At 33.6% G+C, this 25,317-nt stretch overlaps 1 protein-coding gene across 1 annotated transcript; it reads left to right on the forward strand.

Moving 5' to 3' along the window:
• The first annotated feature begins 4,537 nt into the window (after positions 1–4,537).
• Positions 4,538–12,790, forward strand: LOC109243717 (adenylate isopentenyltransferase 6, chloroplastic-like). The gene is made up of 2 exons (XM_019410699.1): positions 4,538–4,949; positions 12,363–12,790. The coding sequence occupies exons 1-2, from the start codon at positions 4,538–4,540 to the stop codon at positions 12,788–12,790; spliced, it is 840 nt and encodes a 279-aa protein (XP_019266244.1).
• Positions 12,791–25,317: the final 12,527 nt, after the last annotated feature.

Here is a 25,317-nt window from a genome sequence, read left to right on the forward strand (position 1 = left end):
AAAACTCGTAGAAGAATTCCCCGCCTTGCTCCTATTGTGTCTCTGCCTCCTTAGGTCGAATCTGTGTCAAAAATTGGTCTCCCTCCCTCAAAATACCATTTTCCCATGTATATATACCAAGTAGGGTTCGGCCCAAACAATTATACCTTCTCCAATGTAAAAAAGGACACTTTTCCCGGGTTTGACTAGCGCGGCCGCGCTCGTGACCGCGCTAGTGGCCGCGCATATTGCCCAGTATTCTGCCTGACGAGCGCGGCCTGAGCACGGCCGCGCTATTGACGCGCACTTTTCACTCTGTTTCGTGTGGAATTTGTAAAAACGTAAAACTCAAAGTTGTAGTCCTTTGAGTTATCTTTCAAACTATATATTGTGGAGCCCAAATGGAGTTCTGAGAAAAAAGTTATATTCATTTTACTAAACAGTGTGCAATATGCCTACTCGAGTCTTCGTTTGTTCTTAACTATCAAAATTGACCTCTGACACGATCCCGACTTAATTCCTTGGGCTTTTACTCAGACTTCAAAGCTCCAAATCACTTGAATTTATTCCATAACATCTATATAGCTCGGAATCACTCCTACAAGGCATAAAACACACTGTTAGTGCAAAACACTAGCGATTAAAGCGCAAACTCAACTAAAGTGCAGTAAATTAGAGTGTAATAATCGACTAAAATACGTAATTATAGCCTATCATCATGTATTTTTTAATTACATAATTAAAAATACCGACTGACTTCGGTCGATTTTTTCGGTAGATTTTTTTTCCGGTCGGTTGTGAAATTTAATTGACCGACCGGATTGGTCGAAAATTGCGACTGACTTCGGTCATTATTTATCACCGACCAACCTTATTTTGACAGATTAAAATCAGTCGGAAATCGATCGCTTTTTTGAAGTTTTCCGATCGATTTCATTCCTGGAAGGTTTTCGCTATTTTCTAGTAGTGATAGTCCATACACTCTGAAACTCTAAAATCGACTCCATCCAATAATATGTTCAAAGATACATTAGGTAATCATATAATCACTAGCTTGTTTGGATTGTTATTACATATTGTTTTATAATGTATCGTATTGTATTGTAATATATTGTATTGTATTATCTTATTAATACAACGTTTGGATAGATTATATCGTTTGCCGACATTTTATGATGCCACGCACCAACAATATGAAGAATAAACTTGCAATTTTACTAAGAAAAAATAGGACACGGAGTAGAATTACTATATAAAAAAAGTATGGTAAAGGATAAAATATGATGATTTAATAATAAGGAAGGGCAAGATAAGAGAAAAAAGCAAGGTAACAATGCCACCACACCAAATTCGTGATTCCATAAAGTGACACTTTTTGTCGTTACGTAACGATAGATTTAACGATACGATACAATAAAATTCAAGTAACAATTAAAACAAACATATATTTAAAGTAACAATACGATGCAATACAATAGGTAACAACCATCCAAACAAGTTTAACACTTGCCTATTCACACTAGGTATCACATTTAATTGGTACTAGTATAACAAACTTTAAAACTCAGTATGTAAAGATATGATACCATGTCTCACTAATGATTTACCTAAAATTCTTCTAAAGAATAGAAAATAATAAAGAAAAAATTAGCATATTTTTTCTGATAAATGGTAACTGTAGGATCTAGAATACAATTCAAATCTGATTTTTCCTAATCATAAATCAATTTCCAAATAAATATTCAATTAGAATTATTTCTTGTGACTGACAGTAGTATAAAAAGATCACCCGTCTTCGTTTTCCTAATCATTGGTTTGTCAAGTAAAGCGTTATATAGCGCAAAGCTCATTGTTGTCTTGTGTAACTCAGAATACAGATTAATCGGGCCAATACGTTCTGAATACTAGAAGTTGTGTATTGAACATCTTCACTTTCTATCTTTTTCATTGAAATCTTTTCCCCTTGTACACCATTTTTTTCAAATGGCTTGCTCTTTTGGCAATAGTATGAGAAAAGATTTTGATGGAGAAGATGGAAGTGACGATGATATATATACAATAATATTTCATAGAGGCATTTGGATGTAAAATGTAATAACTAATTAGCTTTGACTCCTTTATTTGATGCTAACTTTATGTAGTAGTAATCTTTTGCCAATCATTTTATTACTATATATAATTCTGTTACATTAATTTTATCTATGATGCAAGTGGCATTTAGAATAGAATACTTTTTTTGGGTATTTTTTTCTTCTTTTTTTTTCCAGAAAATTTTATTATGTGTAGATCCTAAACCAAAAGAAGTCCTGATATCAATTGGTCAAGAGATCACAGGGTTCTAAGATTCAAATACGTTTTATGTCATCATGTTTTCTATAGCGCACCAGAGTGAGGCTAGTCTGTTAGGATTTAGTCTTAGACTGCTAGTGGTTAGTTTTGAGTTTTCATTACTGTTTTGTTCCTCTTAGTCCGGGCTTTATCTATTGGTTATTATTTTGCTTTCCATCTATTTCCTGGTTCTGTGATGGTGTTATTTTTTCCTATGGTTTTTATTGATGGTATTGATATATTGCCTCTTTTCGTCTTCTTGAGCCGAGGGTCTTTCGAAAACAGTCTCTCTACCCCTCGGGGTAGGGGTAAGGTCTGTGTATACACTACCCTTCTCAGACCCCACTAGTGGAATTTCATTGGGTTGTTGTTGTTGTTGTTGTTGTTGTTGTCCTCTTGTTTGCTTCCATCTTAACTGGTAAAGTTGCTGACATGTGACCAGGAGGTCACGGGTTCGAGCCTTGGAATCAGCATCTTGTAGAAATACAGGATAAGGCTACGTACAATAGACCCTTGTGATCCGGCCCTTCATCGAACCCCGCGCATAAGGGGAGCTACCAGGCTGCCCTGTTTGCTTCCTTCTTACTGTGTTGTTTCATTTTTTGCATTTCCAATATTCAGTAAAACAGCAAAATTACCCTCTCTTTTTTTTCAAATTCAGTATTGCAATTAACAAAAATATTAAATCTTAACAACATGTGAATGCACAACAAAATATAATTTTCAAATCTAGAATTAATATAGGGAAAACTTACACAGATGTCCCAAATAAGGCTCAACTTACCAACCTTTAGTTATTAGTCATAAACTTACCAAACTAGCCAAGTACATATAAAAATTAAAAAATCAAATAAATAAGATTCTCTCAAACAATCACACAAAAATCACCTTCCATATTTTTATGCGTGATTAGCAACATTAGATGCAAGACAGAAAGGAAATTTCATGGATGAGGTAGCAACTAAGGTGATGAAATACAAAAAAAAAAAAAAATACAATATTCCAAAAATCTAAGCAAAAAAGGAACTTTTTCAATGGGTATAGTTGAAATTCATTGAAAACATATAGATAAGTCAATATACAAAATTTGAGGAAGATTGGAGGTGATTTGGACCGGTTTTGTATCAAAATTCGTAATTAAATCGAGTTCAAAAAATTCTGCTGAGACACATGTATCAAACATATATCACGCATGTATCTCACACACAGGTATACATGGATATACATGTGATACACAATTGATACAAATATGATACATATGTGATACACAAATGATACATAGTGTGATACACATATCATTTTTTTTTCATGTTCAGTTTTTACTTCGAATTTTCAATTCAAACCACCTCAAAACTTCACCAAATCATCCCAAAACTGAGATTCAAGCTCCTTAAGAATTAAGATGTACCCAATCTATTTTAATAACACCCACTCAAAAGAAAGCAAAAAATTGACATTTTTTTGCTACAAATATCTAATTGGCTAATATTAGTAATATTTGGCTAATATTAGTAATATTTTATGAATTGACCAATTTTTGTAATGAGCTACTTATATATGGACATACCTGGATTTTCATAAAGCACTATCTTTTTGTAGTAATTAGCCATCTATAGATATCATTTGCTATATTACGGGTTATAGATACCTTTTGTGTGGTTATAAGATGTATTTGATGTATTCAAGCTATTGTATTCATGAATACAGTAGCAAAAATAGGCGTGAATCAGTGAAGTCCAGCTAATCAGTTGTTGTATTTGAGTGTATTCGACTGTATTCATGGAGTGAAACATGGGATTACAGCTGGACAGATTATTGTATTCAACTGTATTCGACTGTATTCACGGCGTGAAATAGGGGATTACACTGTTTTTAAAATGGAAAGTGAATCAATTAACATAATAGACTACTAATATAACTCAACAAACTCAATTATAACACACAATTTTTGTATTTTCAGTTATAAAAAAGATTCTCAACCGAAAAATACCCCTAAAACATAGCAATCTTCAAAGAAATTATATAATACATTCTACTAATCGAGCCATTCAGTCAAAGATCAAGAGGTCTTTATAGGTTGTAATGTAGGCTAAGAGACGGGTAGGATATATTTGGATATAGTGACTAACCTCCCTAAGAACTTTTAATACACACTTCTTTTTATTTACCTTTATGCTCAACCCATCATTACTCCAGATNTTGAATTACAATGAAAAACCCTAAAACTCTAATGGATCTATTCAAGCAACATGCAGCAAAGCGGCTAAAACGGGTCTCCTCGCCATCTTCCGCTGACAACTTCATTTCCAGCGCCTTGTCATCTTCATTGTCGGGTGAAGACGGCGGCAACAAAGACCCCAAAGATACAATGCTCACGTCCGATCAAAAGTCGAGAATGGAGTTCAATAAATCGCTTGCAAAGGCCAAAATGAACCTCAAACTGTGCTCTGATAAAATCTCCAAGTTAAACGCAAATGGTGATAGCGTAAGATATGTGAAGTTAGAGGAACTGTTGGTTGAGGAGACATGGTTGGAAGTACTGCCAGGGGAATTTCAGAAGCCCTATGCAAAGAACTTGTGCAGATTTGTTGAAAAAGATTTGATTTTGAACCAAATTCAACTTCTTTTTCCGATCAGAATCAGTATCTGTTTTTTCCCTTTAATGCATACACATTTGTTGAGAGAGAGGAGATAACCATGGAGAAATACTGGCGTAGAGAGAGAGAGAGAGAGAGAGAGAGAGAGAGAGAGAGAGAGAGAGAGAGAGAGAGAGAGAGAGAGAGAGAGAGAGAGAGTGGAGAAAAATCTGAAAGAATGAGAGAGAAAAATAATACAAAGAGTATTTTATGGCTTAAGAGTAGGAGGTAACTATAAATAGATATTTGGCTATGAAAATCAAAATGTATCTATAGAATATAATTTTTTAAAAGGATATTTATTTAAAATAAATAAGGTATCAACCTTTGCTATAGGAGGTAAAAATTCCTTAATATAAACATAGTTTCGCCTTGTATGGGCTGGATTTAGTAAATACTAAATAGTAAGGCCAACCTACCAACTATATTTGGATCGAGCTTTTCTTCAGCACTTGGCTCAATAAGGAATTCTATTCTTTGTGGGCCGGGCGGAGATTAGAAGGGATCTTTACACAAATAGCCGGTCATATTTATTATTTTCTTTTTCCAGCAATACACATAATTTATCAGATAGTTATACATAATTATACATAAATGATGCATATATTATACCTACACCGAATATTTATAGTTTAAGCCGTTAGGTGGATGGCATTAATTCTTCTTAGAAAAGTAGCCACTCGAATCTTACAAAAAAGTGTTACAATTCCTAACAAAGGTTTCGAATGAGCATCTCATAGGCCATAGCTTGAACCTTCTTTCTCGTAGTCAGCTATATAACTCATGCAACAAAGGTTCGAGCAGGATGACAAATAGTTTTTCCCGTCTCTTTCGGGTGGATGGTGAGATTAATAGGACGCTCAGTTACTATGTGTAATCATATACTGAAGTACTCCTTGTCGGTTGTTAGAACGACACGAGCCGAGCACGAGCAGTGTCTCGATTAAGAAAGATGAAAGGTCCAAAAGTTTAAACACGGGTTTGGATGAGCAAGAAATGATTAATAATCAAAATAGCTATTTCTAATTATATTATACGTATACCTAAAAGTCAAGAATTTGAAAGATCAAATATTTTATTACCTCCTAATACAATCTTGTATTTACCTTCGTGTCTATATGTATTTGAAGTTACCCTGATGTGTACCTTCCTCACAAGAGGAATCCTAACTCTAAAAGTGTTCAGTACTTTTATTTATATTATTCTTTACTCAAAAATTAAAGCTGTACTTTTTAGTTCTGATCTTCTTCTTTTTTGGTTTTCCACCCGGTGTTCGGTACCCGCATTGGAGTCCGACTATATTCGGATTCGCGCCGCGTAGGGCCCATTCGGGAGGAAGCGCTCCCCACCAAGGATTTTTCCATACCCAGCGCTCGAACTCGAGATCTCTGGTTGAGGAAAGAACAATCTCATCCACTGCATCACATCCTTTGGTGGTTAGTTCTGATCTTCACTTTGTCTAGTAGACTAGTAAGAACTCTCTCTCTTGACTGAAATAAGTAATTGTATAAGGACAACTCTTGTTGGGGTTTGAAACGAAAATGGGAAGTTTAATTTTCTTTTTGTTTTTCCTTTATAAAAATGAATTTATAATTAATTAATATTCAATTTACCCATGTATTAATTAAAATATTTTAAGATTACCCGTTCCATTATACTTTCGAGACATTAAGATCTTTGCCGTTAGTAAATCGTCTTATATTTTGCCAATGACTTTAGTGGAGCTCTAGCGTGGACTAAGAAATCTTTGAACTCGGTCAAAATCTTGATACAATGAATTTCACATTTCAAAATACCTCACATTAACCAAATTTTACCCTCATATTTTTAGGTTTGTTTTATAACCATCTTTCATTTAGAGCTATCAAATTTGGCCCAAGCCCAAATGACCCGCCCAATCCGTTGAAGGTTGAGTTAGTTATTGACCTGCTCATTTATTAAACTCAGCCCATCTTGACCAAACTTATCTCAACCCTTAAAGTTGGACTAAATTCAAGCCCAAATTGATCCATGAATAACTTTGCCAAACTATCTTAGAATTTTTTTTTTTTTATATGTTATGTAAGACGATAACAAAAGAAAAAAATCTTGCTTAGTAATTATACTATTCATAAGAAAGCAACACATACTAAGTAAAGCTTGATAAGAGTTGGCGGGTTAGACTATGACCTAATTTTAGCTCATCTTGACTCAATCTATCTTGACTCGTCCAAAACTAATCCAACCCACCCATTTGACACCCTACTTTCATTATAAATCGATTAAAGTTTGTAAGGGGAAGAAAGAAACAAAAGGCTTGTCAGAAATAAGCCATTTCCACTAAATGGAACAAAAGTTCCATTCAAAAGTCCACACACACCATATCCAAACACAATCGTCCAAATTACAAGAGGGCCAAAGCTAAATTGGAGTGTTGGCAGAGGCATTATCAAAAGGAGTTGGAAGCAAAAAATTATTTCTCATTTCATATGTGTGAATAGTTTTGGAAAACAAACAAATGTTATGGATGTATTTGGTATAACGGAAAATATTTTTTGTGAAAAATATATTCCAAGAAAATATTTTTTTGGAAAATAAATAGTAATTTTATTCATTTTCCGGTGTTTGGTACGCAAATTAAGGAAAATAACTTATCAAGAATATTCATAAATAATTCTAGAGACACATATTGAACACCCTTTGTCGGAAATTTTTTTCACTTCTTTTAAATTTGAACACCCTTGGAAAAATTTCTAGCTTTGCCACTGCAATAAACATGAAGCCATAAACTTTCGAACCCGTAAACTTTATAATTTCTAAAACCATAAACTTCCAAACACATAACCCTCCGAACTCATAACTTTGAAACTTGTAGAATTTCTAACCTGTAAACCGAAAGATGAAAAAACTAAAACTGATAATATATAAAAAAACATATTTTTTCCTGGACCGGGGGGGGGGGGGTAGGGGGGGGAATGGGCGAGAAAACGAAAAAACCAGAAATTAAACTTCGTAAAAAAAGTTAAAAAAAACCTTTTTTAAGTTTAAGTAGGTACGTAGGGGAGGGGGTCGGAGGTAGGGGTGGGGTGGGTAGGGTCAAGGAAAAACCGAAAAAAACGTAAAAAAACGTTTAGTAAAAGGAATTAACGTAAAACGTAAAAAAAAAGTTAAAAAAAAAAAAACTTTTTTTTTTAGTTGCGGGCTGGGGGGAGGGGGGCGAGTGGGGTGGGGTGGTGCAGAAAAACGAAAAAAACAAAAATTTTAGAAGATTACAATAAAAAAAAGTAAAAAAAAAAAAAACTTTTTTTTTAAGTTGCGAGGTGGGGGGTAGTGGTGGGTGGGTGGTGCAGAAAATACGAAAAAAACAAGAAATTTGAAACTAACAAAAAAATGCAAGGGGCAGCGAGGGTGGGTGGTGACGGTAAAAAAAATTTAGGAGAGAGGGGGTGGGGTTGGGTGGGTGGATGTGGAGTGGGTTGGTGAGGGTGGGGAATAGGGTGGGGAAGGTTGAGAAGGTGTTTTGGAAAATGTTTTTGTCACGCCCCAAACCTGGGGAGGCGTGGCTGGCACCCGGTGCCGTACTGGCCAGAGCAAACCACTCTGTAACTCTTTTTTTTGTAACTATCATGGGCCAACATGGCCACAACTCGTAATGTATAACTATAAGTGGGCCACAACTCTATATCAATGAACCATCGTTCTTAAAACATGAATACATGTGGGCCGTCAAGGCCTCTGACATACTGTACAAAATGAACCTATGTCTATAAAGCCTCTAACATTATTTGACATCAAATGGGACAAGGTACCGGCCTACCCATAAGTCTATAGCAAAACTCTGACATGATGACTCATAGACCCGGCTGCACTCCGAATGAGGTGGAGTCTTACCGATCCTTCGCTGAATGCCAATCTCGTCTACTATAAGGGCTCGTCAAACTGATATCTATACCTGCAGACATGAATGCAGCGTCCTCAACAAAAGGACGTCAGTACGAATAATGTACTGAGTATGTAAGGCAGAATTGAAACATAACAATAAGTCAACATTAATTAAAGATATATAAGAATTAACCTGAATCTCTGAAGTGTCACCGTATATGCATACTTATTATACTTACATATATAATGCTTCTCTTTGAGACTATTTCTATTATCCATATAGTATGATGCATGACTGCCCAACTTATTAGTGGTAACTACCCGACCGGCCATCGCACAGTGGTAAATGTATGACTGCCTAACCGGTAGTAAATAATGATACATAACTGCCTAACCGGTGGTAACTGCCCGACCGGCCGTAGCCGGTGGTAAATGCATGTCTGCCCAACCGGCCGTTAGCACGGTGGTAAATGAAGATGCATGACTGCCCAACCGGCCGTAGCACGGTGGTAAATGAATATGCATGGCTGCCCAACCGGCCGTAGCACGGTGTTAAATGCATGAAGATGCATGTATCACTATATTATGAACATTAACATCTTTATCATACACCTCAATAGAGACTTAGGAACATACTTAGACATGCTTGAATATTACTTTACAGGAATGAATAACATAGACATCCTTAACTGCTAAGAGTAGAACCACTTATGGAATAGCATTACGTTTACGTATCGTTACTTGGATCATGCCAAAAGAAAGAAGGATTAGCCTTAACATACGTGAGCCGATTCTCTTGACAGCCCCTCTAACACATATCTTTTGCGAAAAACACGTAATGGCGGATCAAAGTAGGAAAAAATGTATAATATTCTTGAGAAACATTGCACCGTACTCCTTAGAATCGCAAAAATTCCGTTGCTATAACATTACGTAGTCTCGTATGATTTTTGTAGCAAAAATCACGTTGCTAACACCTAATCTTTTATGAATTGTTGAAGCTCCTTTTCATTTCATTGTAGAGATGCAAGAATCTCTCTTAAGCGATCATCAAAACAACTTTGTATTTAAATTAACAATACGATACAATACAATAGGTAACAACCATTCAAACAAGTTTAACACTTGCCTATTCACACTGGGTATCACATTTAATTGGTAGTAGTATAAGAAACTTTAAAACTCAATATGTCAAGATATGATACCATGTCTCATTAATGATTTACCTAATATTCTTCTAAAGAACAGAAAATAACAAAAGAAAAAATAGCATATTTTTTCTGAAAAATGGTAACTGTAGGATCTAGATTACAATACAAATCTGATTTTTCCTGATCATAAATGAATTTCCAAATGAAATATTTCTTTAGAATTATTCTCGTGGCTGACAGTAGTATAAAAAGATCACCCGTCTTTGTTTTCCTAATCATAGGTTTGTCAAGTAAAGCATTATATAGCGCAAAGCTGATTGTTATCTTGTGTAACTCAAAATACAGATTAGTCAGGCCAATACGTTCTGGATACTAGAATTTGTGTATCGAATATCTTTACTTTCTATCTTTTTCATTGAAATCTTTTCTATCTTGTACACCATTTTTATAAAATGGCTTGCTCTTTTGGCGATAGTATGAGAAAAGATTTTGATGGAGAAGATGGAAGTGAAGATGATATATATACAATAATATTTCATAGAGGCATTTGGATGTAAAACGTAATAACTAATTAGCTTAGACTACTTTATTTGATGCTAACTTTATGTAGTAGTAATCCTTTGTCATTCATTTTGTTACTATATATAATTCTGTTACATTAATTTTATCTATGATGCAAGTGGCATTTAGAATAGAATACTTTTTTTTGGTCTTTTTTTCTTTCTTTTTTCCAGAAAATTTTATTATGTGTAGATCCTAAACCAAAAGAAGTCCTGATATCAATTAGTCAAGAGATCACAGGGTTCTAAGATTCAAATAAGTTTTATGTCCTCGTGGCGCACCAGAGTGAGGCTAATCTGTTAGGATTTAGTCTTAGACTGCTAGTGGTTAGTGTTGAGTTCTCACTAGTCTTTCGTTCCTCTTAGTGCCGGGCTTTATTTATGGTTATTATTTTGCTTTCCATCTATTTTCTGGTTCTGTGATGGTGTTATTTTTTTTCTATGGTTTTTATTGATGGCAGTGGCGGATGCACCTAGGAAGTTGTGGGTGCTTAAGCACCCATTAACTTTGACCATATTAATAAATTTATATAGGCAACTGTACAAATATTTAGATAAATATTGAGCGAGCACCCATAAGTAAATTCATTTTTCCTCTTCTTTTGAAGTTTTTATCGCCGAGCACCCATAACTTTAAAATCCTGGATCCGCCACTGATTGATGGTATTGATATATTGATTGTTTTCGTCTTCTTGAGCCGAGGGTCTTTCGGAAACAACCTCTCTACCCCTCGAGATAGGTGTAAGGTCTGCGTATACACTACCCTCCTAAGTCCCTACTAGTAGGATTTCACAGTTGTCCTCTTGTTTGCTTCCGTTTTAACTGATAAAGTTGCTTCCATGTGACCAGGAGGTCACGGGTTCGAGCCGTGGAATCAGCCTCTTGCAGAGATACATGATAAGGCTACGTACAATAGACCCTTGTGGTCCGGCCCTTCACCGGACCCCGCGTATTACGGGAACTTAGTAACCATGCTGCCCTGTTTGCTTCCGTCTTACTGTGTTGTTTCACTTTTTTCATTTCCAATATTCAGTAAAACAACAAAATTAACCCAATTTTTTTTTTCAAATTCTGTATTGCAATTAACAAAAAAATATTGAATTTCAACATGTGAATGCACAACAAAACATAATTTTCAATCTAGAATTAATAACATAGTTTCTGTAACTCTTCTGCCTTGTATGGGCTGGAGTTAGTAAATACTAAAGGGAAACTTACACAAATGTTCCAAATAAATCTCAACTTACCGACCTCTAGCCATTAGTCATAGACTTACCAAAACTAGCCAACAAAAATTGAAAAACCAAATAATAGGGTTCTTTCTCTCAAAGAATCACATGCAAAAATTGCCTTCCATATTTTTAAGCGTGATTAGCAACATTGGATACAAGACGAAAAGGAAATTTCATGGACGGGGTAGCAAATAAGGTGATGAAATACAAAAATCTATACAATATTCTAATAATCTAAACAAAAAAGGAACTTTTCCAATAGGTATAGTTGAAATTCATTGAAAATATATAAATAAGTAAATATACAAAATTTGAGGAAGATTGGAGGTGATTTGGACTGGTTTTGTATCGAAGTTCGTAATTAAATCGAGTTCAAAAAAGTCTTCTACGACACATGTATCAAACATGTATCACGCATGTATCTCACACACAGGTATACATGGATATACATGTGATAAACAATTGATACAAATATGATACATATGTGATACACATCATTTTTTTCATGTTCAGCTTTTACTTCGAATTTTCAATTCAAACCACCTCAAAACTTCACCAAATCATCTGAAAACTGAGATTCAAGCTCCTTAAGTTGTGCCCAATCTATTCTAATAGCACCCACTCAAAACAAAGCAATTGGCGTACCAGAATTCGATAGTTATTTTCGAGCTGAATTATCAAACTCAGTAGACGTGGAGACGCGCGAGATGCTACTAAAGGAAGCTATTAATGAAGTGAAGATCAATAACTGTATACTAGCTAGTCAACAACTAGAGAAAATAAAGAGACTAATAAATGTTAAGGGATGGAAAATTCAAAGATTAGATGTAACAGAAGTTTTTAGGAGGAAACAGAGAAATGCAGAGGAAGAAGCAGAGGAAATTTGGAAGAATATGGTGATGGGACAGAGCATAAAGATTATGGGTAAATTTTTATGCGAAAATAATAGGAGCAAAATGGTTTACAGAAATGATGTGACAGCCATTAAGAGAGCAGCAGTGTCGGCCATAGCTCAATATTATTTTTCTGTTACAAATAGCTAATTGGCTAATATTAGTAATATTTTATCAATTGGCCATTTTTTATAATGAGCTACTTATAAATAGACATAGCTGGTAATTCCCCAATACAAAATAGTGAGACTAAACGACCAACTATATTAGGATCGAGCTTTTCTTCAGCACTTGACCCAATAAGGAATTCTATTCTTTGTGGGCCAGGTGGAGATTAGAAGAAGGGATCTTTATACAAATAGCCGGTCATATTCATTGTTTACTTTTTCTAATCATATACATAATTTATAAAATGGTTATACACAATTATACATATATAATACATAAATGATGGATATAATATACCTACACCGGCTATTTTTAGTTTAAGCGGTTAGATATTTGGGTTAATTCTTGTTAGAAGTAGCCACTCGAATTCTTACAAAAAAGTGTTACAATTCCTAACAAAGGTTTTAAATGAGCATCTCATAGGCCATATCTTGAACCTTCTTTCTCGTAGTCAGCTATATAACTCAGGCAACAAAGGTTCGAGCAGGAAGGCAGATAGTCTTCCCAGTCTCTTTCGGGTGGATGGTGAGATTAATAGGACGCCCAGTTACTACGTGTAATCATATACTGAAGTACTCTATTGCTCCCAAACGCACACGCAAGTATACGTGGTCGACAAGTAATATCAGATTGTAAGTCCAGATATCGTACCCACAGGGACTTGTGATTAACTATCAACTAAATTAAACTAAGATAATTAATCTATTCGAGCGATTTTCTAAAGTGTGATTAATTAACTACAACTAATCTAGAGTAGCAAACAAAGAGATTAAAGGAACAAGTTGGCGAAATTAGATACGAATTCAATGAGAGACGATATTGTAGAGTTATGGGTTAGCTAACAATCCCGTTGAGTTTTTCACTTAAATTGTCTAACTAATTTATCTAGTTTATTGATTGACAGGATTAATATTACTCGTAGCCTTCTCTCGAAGTACTACTCGTCTATTCAAGCTAACCTAACGCCTATATTCCTATGGAATTAGAGTTAGAATTAACAAGAACGCATTAATAATTCTTGTATAGTAACCAAGCAAGGCGATTAGGTATATTCCTATCCTAACTACAAATTCGGTCCCCCTAAGAGTTAAGATCTTGCTCTACTCAATCTTATATGCAATCTAGACTTCCCTCTCCCGAGTTCAATCCTAGATTTGTAGATAGTATTCAATTGGCGATCAAACAATCAAATAATTAAGCGCAAGATTGAATAAATAAACCGACATGATAAAATAATAAGAACAATTCAAGCTTCAAACTACAACATTCATGTAGCATCCCACAAGTCTAGAACTAATAAACTATGAAATTAAAAGAAGAGAAGAGAAGAAAAACTAGTTAGAAGCCTCCTCCAAGCGTGGTGTGTGTTCCTCCATGTGAATTCTCCTTCAAAGTATGTTGGATCCCCTCCAAATTAGGTTTAGGACCCCTTTTATACGAGTTCGGGGAGTCTTGGGCCGAAATAACCTTGTCCCGGGCGAAGTTGGACAGAAATCACGCCACCAGCGTCCAGCCCAGCACTAGGCGCCGTCCCTGGCGCTGGTAAATTGCACCTTCTGTCCGGGGCGCCACAGGTAGTGTGGGGCGCTGAAAATTCAACTTTTTCTTTTTTCGTCCGTTTTGGCTCTAATCTCGCACCTTTCGCTCCCAATTGCTCCCGGATAATTCCTACACATAAAAAATACCTCAAATTAATATAAATCAACCCATTTTACATCCTAAATCCACGAAACAAAAGTAAAACATGAGCCGATATACATATAAATATATACACTTTAAGCTAAACATCATACTCCTTGTCGGTTGTTAGAACGACACGAGCCAAGCAGTGTCTCGATTAAGAAAGATGAAAGGTCCAAAAATTTTAATTTTGGTTTGGATGAGCAAGAAATACTTAATAATCAAAATAGCTATATATCTAATTTATATTATAGGTATATCTAAAAGTCAAGAATTTGAAAGAATAAATATTTTGTTACCTCTTAATATAAACTTGTCTTTGCCTTCGTGTCTATATGTATTTGAAGTTACCTAGCTGTGTACCTTCCTCACCAGAGGAATCCTAACTCCAGTGTTCAGTACTTTAGTTTCTACTTTTCTTTACTCCAAACTTAAAGCTGTACTTTTATTAGTTCTTCTCTTCACTTTGTCTGGTAGACTAATAAGAACTCTCTCTTGACCGAAATAAGTAATTCCATAAGAACAACTCTTGGGGTTTGAAATAAAAATGTGAAGTTTGATTTTCTTTTTATTTTTCCTTTATAAAAATGAATTTCTTGTTAATTAATATTCAATTTACCCATGTATTAATTGAAATATTTTAAAATTACCCGTTCCATTATACTTTTGAGACATTAAGATCTGTGTCGTTAGCAAATCGTCTTATATTTTGTCACTGACTTTAGTGGAGCTCTAGCGTGGACTAAGAAATCTTTGAACTCGGTCAAACATCTTGATACAGTGAATTTCACATTTCAAAATACCTCAGATTAACCAAATTTTACTCTCATATTTATAGGTTTGTTTTATAACTACATTTCATTTAGAGCTGTCAAATTTGTTCCGAGCACAAATGACCTGCCTAACCCAAAGTTGGACTGAATTCAAGCCCAAATTAATCCATGAATAACTTTGCCGTAAAAATAGCACGGTATAGCCAGTTTTCGGACTGGTCAATCAAAAATAGCCAGCGTTTACCAAGTCAATGAAAAATAGCCACTATTTTGCTGCAATAGAGACCGGTCCAGCATAATATACTGGAGTTCGGTGCACTTGTGTATGAACTCCAGCATATTATGCTGGACCGGTATACTTTGCTGGCTCCAGTATAATATACTGGAGACTGGAGCACCGGTGCTCCAAACTCCAGTATATTATACTGGACCAATATACTTGCTGGAATTCCAGTATATTATGCTGGAGTTCTAGTGTACTTATGCTGGAACTCCATCATATTATGCTGGAGTTCCAGCATACTTATTCTGGAACTCCAGTATAATATGCTGGAGTTCAAGTATACTTATGTTGGAACTCCAGCATAATATACTGGAGTATTTTTCGGGTTTTGAACAGTATTTTCGCTCAGATTTATCTTTATATAAAAAGAAATTTCGATTACTTTTGAAATTGGGCTATTTTTGAATGACTAGATGTAAATTTGGCTATTTTTAAAATTTACCCAACTTTGCCAAACTATCTTAGAAATATTTTTTCTGTTTGATATGTTATATATGACGATAACAAAAGGAAAAAAGTCTTGCTTAGTAATTATATAATTCATAACACATATTAAGTAAAGTTTGATAAGAGTTGGGCGGGTTGGGCTATGACCTAATTATAGCTCATTTTGGCCAACCCATCTTTTGGTAAAAATAGCACGGGCTAGCCAATTTTCGGACTGGTCATTCAAAAATAGCCAGCGTTTGCAAAGTCATTGAAAAATAGCCACTATTTTGCTGCAACAGGGACCGGTTCAGCATAATATACTGGAGATCGGTGCACCTGTGTATGAACTTCCAGCATATTATGCAGGAACTCCAACACGCGAAAAGTTCCAGCATAATATACCTGAGATAGCACCTGTGTATGAATTTCCAGCATATTATGCTGGACCGGTATATTATACTGGAACTTCAGTATATTATGCTGGAGTTCCAGTATACTTATGCTGGAACTCCATTATAATATACTGGAGTTCTAGAATACTTATGCTAGAACTCCATTATAATATACTGGAGTTCCAGTATACTTATGCTGGAACTCCAGTATATTATGCTGGAGTATTTTCCGGACTTTGAACAGTGTTTTCGTTCAGATTTATCTTTACATGAAAAGTGGCTAAATTTTGATTACTTTTGAAACTGTGGCTATTTTTGAATGACCACTTGTAAATCTGGCTATTTTTGAATTTCTCCCTAACTTTTGGGCAGGTCAAATGACCGTCCAATTATTGACTCAATCTATTTTGACCCGCCCAAAGTCAATTCAACTCGCCCATTTAATACCCCTACTTTCATTATAAATCGATTAAAGTTTGTAATAAGGGGAAGAAAGAGACAGAAGGCTTGTCAGAAATAAGCCAATTCCACTTAATGGAACAAAAGTTTCATTCAAAAATGAAGGCCAAACTTTAGGGTGTCCACACACACAATCGTCCAAATTACAAGAGGGGCAAAGCTACAGTGGAGTTTTGGCAGAGGCATTATCAAAAGGAGTTGGAAGCAAAAAATTATTTCTCATTTCATATGTTTGAATAGTTATTGGAAACAAACAAATATTATATATGTTTGAGCTAACCTTTATTAACCAACAAAAATTAAAGGACACTCTTGATCAGTGACGGAAGTAGAATTTTCACTAAGAAGATTCAAAAATTAAAAAAAATAAAAATACGCAAAGAAATACGGGGATTCTACATATAATATTTATACATGAAAAAAAAATTGACCTTTGGGGCGAAGGGGGAGTCGTGACATTCTTTTACCGAAAATTTGAAATCGTTACAAAAGATTAGTTGTATCCCATGATTAATTAATATTTCGTAATGGAAAATAATTTTGTGTTGAATCTTTTTAATTATGGTAATCTGTTTGGAACCATAGGTAACTGCTAATATTTGTTACTACTATAACTCATATCATGGCCTACAACACGTAACTATTACATGTTCTCGTCTCAAATACATCTAAAAGTAAAACTAAAGAATAACATCAATCAATGTCCTTGGACCAAAGATTAACATAATTCTAATTCTTATTTAATTTGATATAATAAAATATTCCATGCATATTAAATTACGTAATATATCTCACATTTAATTAAAAGGTGGGAATATGTTCGATCCCTTTTCTGTTCATTCCAATATTGATTGAAAAACTCTTTTTTTTCCTCACCCGATATCTGGTGTTTATATTGGAGCTCGACTATATTCGGATTAGGAATTTTTACCTCCTATAGAAAAGGTTAACACCTTATTTATTTTAAATAAATACCATTTAAAAAAATTATATTCTATAGATACCTTTTAGGGTTTATAGCAAAATATTTAATTTTGGTTACCTCCTAGCCCTAAGCCACTAAATACGCTAATCAGTTACACTGTTTTCTTTCTCTCTCTACTTTGATACATCCCATTCTCTTCCCTCATCCCATTAAAATTTCCGATCTCCTCCTCCTTCCACCGGATTTGTGCAAAGCCCACTTCAGAGTAGTCGCCGACATTAAACTGATTCTTGTGCAAAGCCCCATCCCATTATAATAGATGCACTGATTCTTGAACAGTAGCCGACATTAAACAGATTCTTGTGCAAAGCCGAATCAATGCGCCTTTTATACAAAAAGAATTTGAAGATAAAAACAGAGATGAAGAACGGTTTATAACTTACAAGTGAAGGAGGGAGAATTTGGCGATGAGAGCGTGGGGAGATGACGGCGTAGCAGTGGGCTTGGGTTTTGATATTAAACTGATTCTTGTGCAAAGCCCCCATCCCATTATAATAGATGCACTGATTCTTGAACAGCAGCCGCCGACATATAATCCGGTTGGTTTGTTCTTGAACAAAGACGATGGAGTTTGGGGCTGAGCAACTTGATTTTCTGTTAATATATTTCAATGTATTTTCATGTATTTCATTGTATTCATTGTCTTTTTTTCATTGTAATTCAATGTGTCTCGTTGTATTCCATGTGTTTCATTGTATTCACTATCTTTTTTTCTCATTGTATTTCAATGTATCCCGCTGTATTCTATGTATTTTATTGTATTCACTATCTCGCTATATACCATGAATGTATTCGTAAGTTTTTTTAATTAATATAATTTATGTATTCAGATGTATTATATAATTTCTCTGAAGATTGCTATGTTTTTGGGATATTTTTCGGTTGAGAATCTTTTTTATAACTGAAATACAAAAATTATGTGTTATAATTGAGTTTGTTGAGTTATATTAGGAGTCTATTATGTTAATTGATTCACTTTTCGTTTTAAAAACAGTGTAATCCCCTATTTCACGCCGTAAATACAGTCGAATACAATAATCTGTCCAGCAGTAATCCCATGTTTCACTCCATGAATATAGTCGAATACACTCGAATACAACAACTGATTAGTTGGACTTCCCTGATTCACGCCTATTTTTGCTACTGTATTCATGAATACAATAGCTTAAATACATCAAATACATCTTATAACCATATAAAAGGTATCTATAATCCATAATATAGCAAATGGTATCTATAGATGGCTAATTACTACTAAAAGATAGTGCTTTATGAAAATTTCCCTTCGGATTATAGCTGCGTAGGGCCCATTCAGGGAGAAGCGGTCCCTGCCAAGGATTTTTTAATATTCAGAGCTCGAACTCGAGACTTCTTGTTAAGGAAAAGAGCAACCCCATCCACTGCAGCACATCCTTTGATGGTGATTAAAAAACTCCATGATCAACGAGATGTTGAGGTCGAAATTCGAAATAAGATTCTTTATTTACCGTAATATGGGGAAGAAATATATAAACAAAAAAGAGATCACATTTCTAAAGCTTGTAGCACCAGATAAATATTTCCAATTTATGTGGGTCTGCATATATACAGTCAGACTTCTCCACAATAACCATCCTTTATAACATCACTTCATTATAACAGTCAATTTTTTTTGGAATTAATTTTTCATGTTATATGTTACTATAATATATGTTTTATATAACAATACTTCACCAGTGACGGAGCCACATGCACCAAAGGGGTGTCAACCGACGCGCCTTCACGGAAAATTACATTGTATAGCTAGGTAACTTTTTTAAAATATGTATATATATATTATATAATGACACCCCTTGACTTTATTTCTTTATATTTTGACTCACTTTAATGAAAATTCTGGTTCCGCCACTGTACTTTACTATTACAACAAAAAAATATCGAAACAGACGAGATTGTTACAGAGAGAAGTTTGAGTGTAATAGCAGGGGATGCATGATAATATATAACAGCAATGAGGCAATGATGCATAGCTCTCATTGTTGGGCAATGAGCATGTGATAAGCTTATTGTGTTCATCGAACCAGACAAAAACTCACGGATGGGGGAAAGCAAAATGTCACAGGACACCCATTCTTGTTCATCATCATCTACTAAGCGGTGGTGCTGTTGGATTCTGCTCACTAGGGGCATGTATATAGGGTAGGGAACTAGGAATCCACCTTATATATTTTTAATTCTATCTCCTAGTCCATGATAGATATATGTCGTTACTGTGACGCAGCCAGAATTTTCATCAAATATATTTAAAAAGAAAATACATGACATAATTATTCGAGGACGAGAGTTTGGTTAAACCTTGTCGACAAATTGTTGGATCTTTAAGGTGTGAATGAGAAAATTCACCTTTTGGATCGCCCCTATCTGTCTCACCCTTTTATTGTCTATAAATGCAGAGGCTTGGCTTCATTATTTATATACTAAACATTCTGAAATGTCTCTCACGGTTTTTCCAAAACAAACATAAGTGTCAAGTATGATTTGCTCCGTCATTTGAGTTCGCTTCAGTTCTGTAATTTAAAGTCCCGCTATTACAGAATAGTTTTTCGTTATATCCTGGGAGGAATTAATCCGAATACCTTGAGCAAAAATGACGGGATTAAATTCCTTAAGTACATACAAGAAATTCGTGGGCTCGAAATTTTGTCAAATGAACTTAAAAAGAAAATACATGACATAATTTTCAGACGAAGAGAGTTCAGCTGAATTTAATCTTGTCGATAAATTCTTGAATATTTAAGTTGTGAATGAGAAAATGCACCTTTTGGATTGCACCTCTCTGTCTCACTCTTTCATTGTCTATAACTTTAGAGGCTTGACTTCACTTTTTATATACTAAACATTCTGAAATCTCTCCCCTCTTCTCTGCATTGTTTTTCCAAAACAAGTGTGATTTATTTCGTCATTTGAGATCGTCGAAATTCTGTAATTTAAAGTGCCATTATAACAGAGTAGTTTTTTCATCCTACGAATTAATCTGAATACCTTAGACAATAATGAGAGGATTAAAATATTTAAGGGCACACAAGAAATTTCTAGGCTCGAAATAAATCATGTTTCTATTTTAAAAGATTATTATGCTCATATTATTTTACACTTTACATAATTTAATGTTTTATTTTGAAGACAGTTTACTAACATAAATATAATTTTGCCACTGATCGTTACTACTTAGTAGGCGCCTTCGTTGACTACTAAGTTTTTACCTTATTACAAATAGAATAGTAAATTTTGATAGTACGTTTCTCCTACCTTGTATATTAAAATCCAAAAAGATATTCCGATGAAGATTATATTATCTCATGTTACATGAACAAAACAAATAGTACTAGAATCTGACATGTTAATTGAATTTGAGTGTGATAGGAATAAAAGAGATTTTCTTAAAACTATTGGGAATATTATGCTATTTATTATATATAAAAGACACATGTATAGAGTAAAAGTGAGATTAGAAAATTTGGGTGTAATGGAGAGTAAGTTTGAGGTTTGAAATAATAAGCACGTGATTAGATGTGTCTCATTGACCTGTACTTTTATAATTAAAAAATGACATCTTATTCTTTTACATTTCACATCATATACATTAAGTTAAATATAAAATGTTAGGGAAGAACCAAGAAAAAGTTACTTTCATTGTCCCAATTACTATGACTTCCGCCCAATTTTTTTTATCCTACTACGGTCAAACTTTTTTATAACAATTTTATTTGTTTTGATATTTTTTTAACTGTTATAGTAAAGTTTTTTGTCTTTAGGAAACAACCTATCTACCCCTCGGGGTAGGGGGAAGACCTGCTTACGTATTACTCTCCCCAAACCCCACTAGTGAAATTTTACTCGGTCATTGTTGTTGTTGTATAGTGAAGTATTGTTATAGAGGATATATATTATAACATAACATAAAACTCGATTCCGAGAAAACTTTGCTCTTATAATAAATCGTTGTTATATAGAGATTTTTTTATAGAGAAATCTGACTGTATATGTTTATAAAAATTTCTCAATTATCAAAAACTCAATGTCATTTAATTAAATAATTTAAAATTAAAGATACAGTCAATAATTTTTTTGAGAAATAATAATAATAATAATAATAATAATAATAATAATAATAATAATAATAATAATAATTTTGAGACAAGATGATAAAGGCAATAGAACAAAACATGGGTGTGTGGACCAACCGAGCATCCTTCACAGCATAGTCAACAATTTCTAAGTACCCGTGACCCTCACTTGGATCTTGTGATTATTTGTAAGGTCATTTCTTTATTTTCCATTTAATTAAAACTTAATTTATTAATTAAAAACTCTCATACCAGAAGTATAGGATATATGTTACTAAATAATTTAGAAAAGGCATGTAAATAGTTCATTTATACACGTTTTTATTTAGGAAAAAAGATAGAGAGAGATGTGGTTTTTCAAATTAAAGTTTGAGTAATATTTTTCTAAGTTAAAAACATTAGGAGTATAAATTACCACAATAAATAGAATAAAAGTCTAAAGAAGAATTAACCCAAATAGCTGTCAATCTAATTTCTTAAACTAAAAATAGCCGATGTATAATATGTATATAATTCATATAAAATATATGTGTAATTGTGTATAATCTATGTATAGGGCTAGAAAAAGTGAACTTTGGCTCTGGCCAGCTGTTTGTGTAACAATATATATTTGATATATGACTTTTGCAAATCTAGTAATTTAAAGTTATTTTCCACTTGAAACAAATAGATGTCTAAATGTTCACGACAAAATGCATGTTATAGAATCTTTTTCAAAAAATAAAAAAAAATTAAAAAAAATTGAAGGACGTGAAATGAGAAAGAGTAAAATTGTTTATTTCATCGAAATATGCACTAAAAAAGTGGAAGTAAATGATATTCAAAAAAAATATTCTTGGAAGTGAAACACAACAAAGGAAATGGTTTTGGATTTTCCTTATATTTGAAAATTATTGACAGAAAAATTGGAAGGACAAAGCAATAGATGGTGAAACAAAGGACACATGATTGAGAAGCCCTAAAGAATAATCCAAAAAGTCAAAAAAATGCAACAAAAAAAAAAGAAAAAAAATTAAGTTGAAAAAAAAAAAAGAGTGAAAATAACTAGGCTTTGGGAATTGGTGGTAATGTGTCAGATGGACTTATCTTTTGGACCATTTTGTTGATTGTCTCATCATTTTTTTACAGTTTGGTGTCTTTTTTTGTTCAAACAACCACAACATTCTCCTTAGATTCCCTTTCATCTTTCTACTTTTATTATTTCAAATTCTACCTTCTTAAAATATTTTTTGGCCAATTACATTGGTAGTCTTTTAATTCCCCGTTATATTGTCGGTCCCAAATTCGAATAAGAAATAACTTTAATTGGCTAACGCTTGGCGGTCAGCATAAACCTAGAGCCCATTTGGACATAACAAATTTTTTCACTTTTTTCGAAATCAGTATTTGGCCATAAAATTACCAATTTTCACTTGAAGATGAATTTTGAAATTTTTCGAAAATTTGAAAAACTCCAAAAAGCTGCTTTTCAAAATTTTCACTCAGATCACTCATAAAACTTCAAAAACAACCCAAAATTATATTCATGTCCAAACTCAACTCTAATTATCAGATATCATTTTTACTTAAAAAAGAATTCACTTGTTTTTTAATTTTACAATTCTTATGTCCAAACGCCCACCTAGTCAATTTTCGATAACTTTTCATAATATAAATAACATTGAGACTTGCTAGAAATGAATATAAATGGAGAATCATAATTAATAAGAATTATAAACATAATCCTAATTTATTTGGGATTGAAGCGTAATTACTTGACGTACATTTATAATGCTTTCTTAAACTATCCTTGTCCAACGAAAATACAAAACTTTACTTCTCTAAACTTTTTACAACAAGTTGCACCATATATTAAAACATATATTTCTAGACGCTATTATATTTAATCGTTTAATATTTCATATGTTATCTTCAAAGCTTGTACTAAGTCAAAACAAAACCTCTATTTTTAGACCAAAAGAGAAAAATGAAAAGTTATGGTTTTGTTTTTTCTGTTATTATAATTATATATTGAAACTAAGATGCATGGTTTATGTAATACATGTTAATGATGTTTGTTTTTTTCTCTTGACGTGATATGTTTCACAATCTGAGGATATAGAAAAGAATGAATAAATTATTAATGTACATAGTACTACTTAACATAATAAACAGTTTATTGAGTTAACTAAAAAGAAGTAATTTAAACTATGATTTGGAACTTATATACACTAATAGTTTACATATTTTGCACACCACTAGTGTATTTTAAATTGATATAGCAATGTATTTTAAATTATTATAGCAGATTTTATTTACTTTGTTTTCTAATTACCAAATTAATTAAGCTTATTATGAAAGTTAATCCAGTGTTCCAGCTTTACTTTAACCTAGTAGTGTAAAAAAAACTACACCGTCAGTGCACTAAAATTAAACTTCATAATAATAGCATCCAACTCAAAATTAACTCATATATACAAATAGTATAATGATTCTTTCACACTATCAGTATAATTTAACATGTTATAGCATATTGCACGCTTTGTTTTACTAGTTAGTAGTTCCACTCACTACAAAAATAGGAACAAAAGTTAACGACAGATACAAGTTCCGTCGTTAAATAATAAAAATTTCATTGCTAATCTTATTTAGCGACGTATTAATACAATGTTAATATATAGAAGTTTAACTCATCCAACTCTTAGTCTCCCCAACCCTTTCCCTACTCTCACTCCTCTCCCTCTCCAAGACTCCAACTATGGATTTGGGGGTGTGGGGACTAGCATAGGCGGATCCAAAATTTGAATTTTATGTGTTCAACTTCTGAAAAATTTAATATTGAAAATATTATATTGTTAAAGTTATGAGTTCATATCTACTATTTGTTTATTTTTTTAGATAATTTTCGCACATAAATTTATATTCCATATCAAAAGTATTGAGTTCGGATGAACCCGACACTGCTACGCTGGATCCGCCCCTGGGGACTAGAGCCAAAAAAGGAAAGAGGAAAGAAAACTTTTTATCACTCCCTAAAACACAAGGACCACCACAAAACTCCTAAGCCCACTAATAGTATCCAACTCAGAATTAACTCATATATACAGATAGTATAACGATTCTTTTACACTATCAATATAATGTAACATGTTATAGCATGTTGCATATCTTATTTTGCAAGTTACTAGTTCCACTCACTCAAAAACAAAAATAAAAACTATCGACCGACAAGTTCCGTCGTCAAAATAATAAAAATCCATCGCTAAACCTATTCATGACATATTAATACAATGTTAATATATAGGAATTTTTATATAACCCTTACCCTACTCTCACTCCTCTCTCTCTCTCTCTCCAAGAATCTAACTATGGGTTTGGGGGTTGGTGGGGTGGGGGGGTGGGGGGGGGGGTTAACTAGAAACC

Source organism: Nicotiana attenuata, unplaced genomic scaffold, assembly GCF_001879085.1.
Source record: "Nicotiana attenuata strain UT unplaced genomic scaffold, NIATTr2, whole genome shotgun sequence".
Taxonomy (NCBI): Eukaryota; Viridiplantae; Streptophyta; class Magnoliopsida; order Solanales; family Solanaceae; genus Nicotiana; species Nicotiana attenuata.

What these genes read in the sequence shown, in the direction of transcription:
- LOC109243717 (XM_019410699.1), top strand. Translation starts at nt 4,538, where the DNA reads ATGGATCTATTCAAGCAACATGCAGCAAAGCGGCTAAAACGGGTCTCC. An exon ending in TCTTTTTCCGATCAGAATCA is followed by an intron (nt 4,950 to 12,362) that starts GTATCTGTTTTT and finishes CTATTCTAATAG; the next exon opens with CACCCACTCAAAACAAAGCA.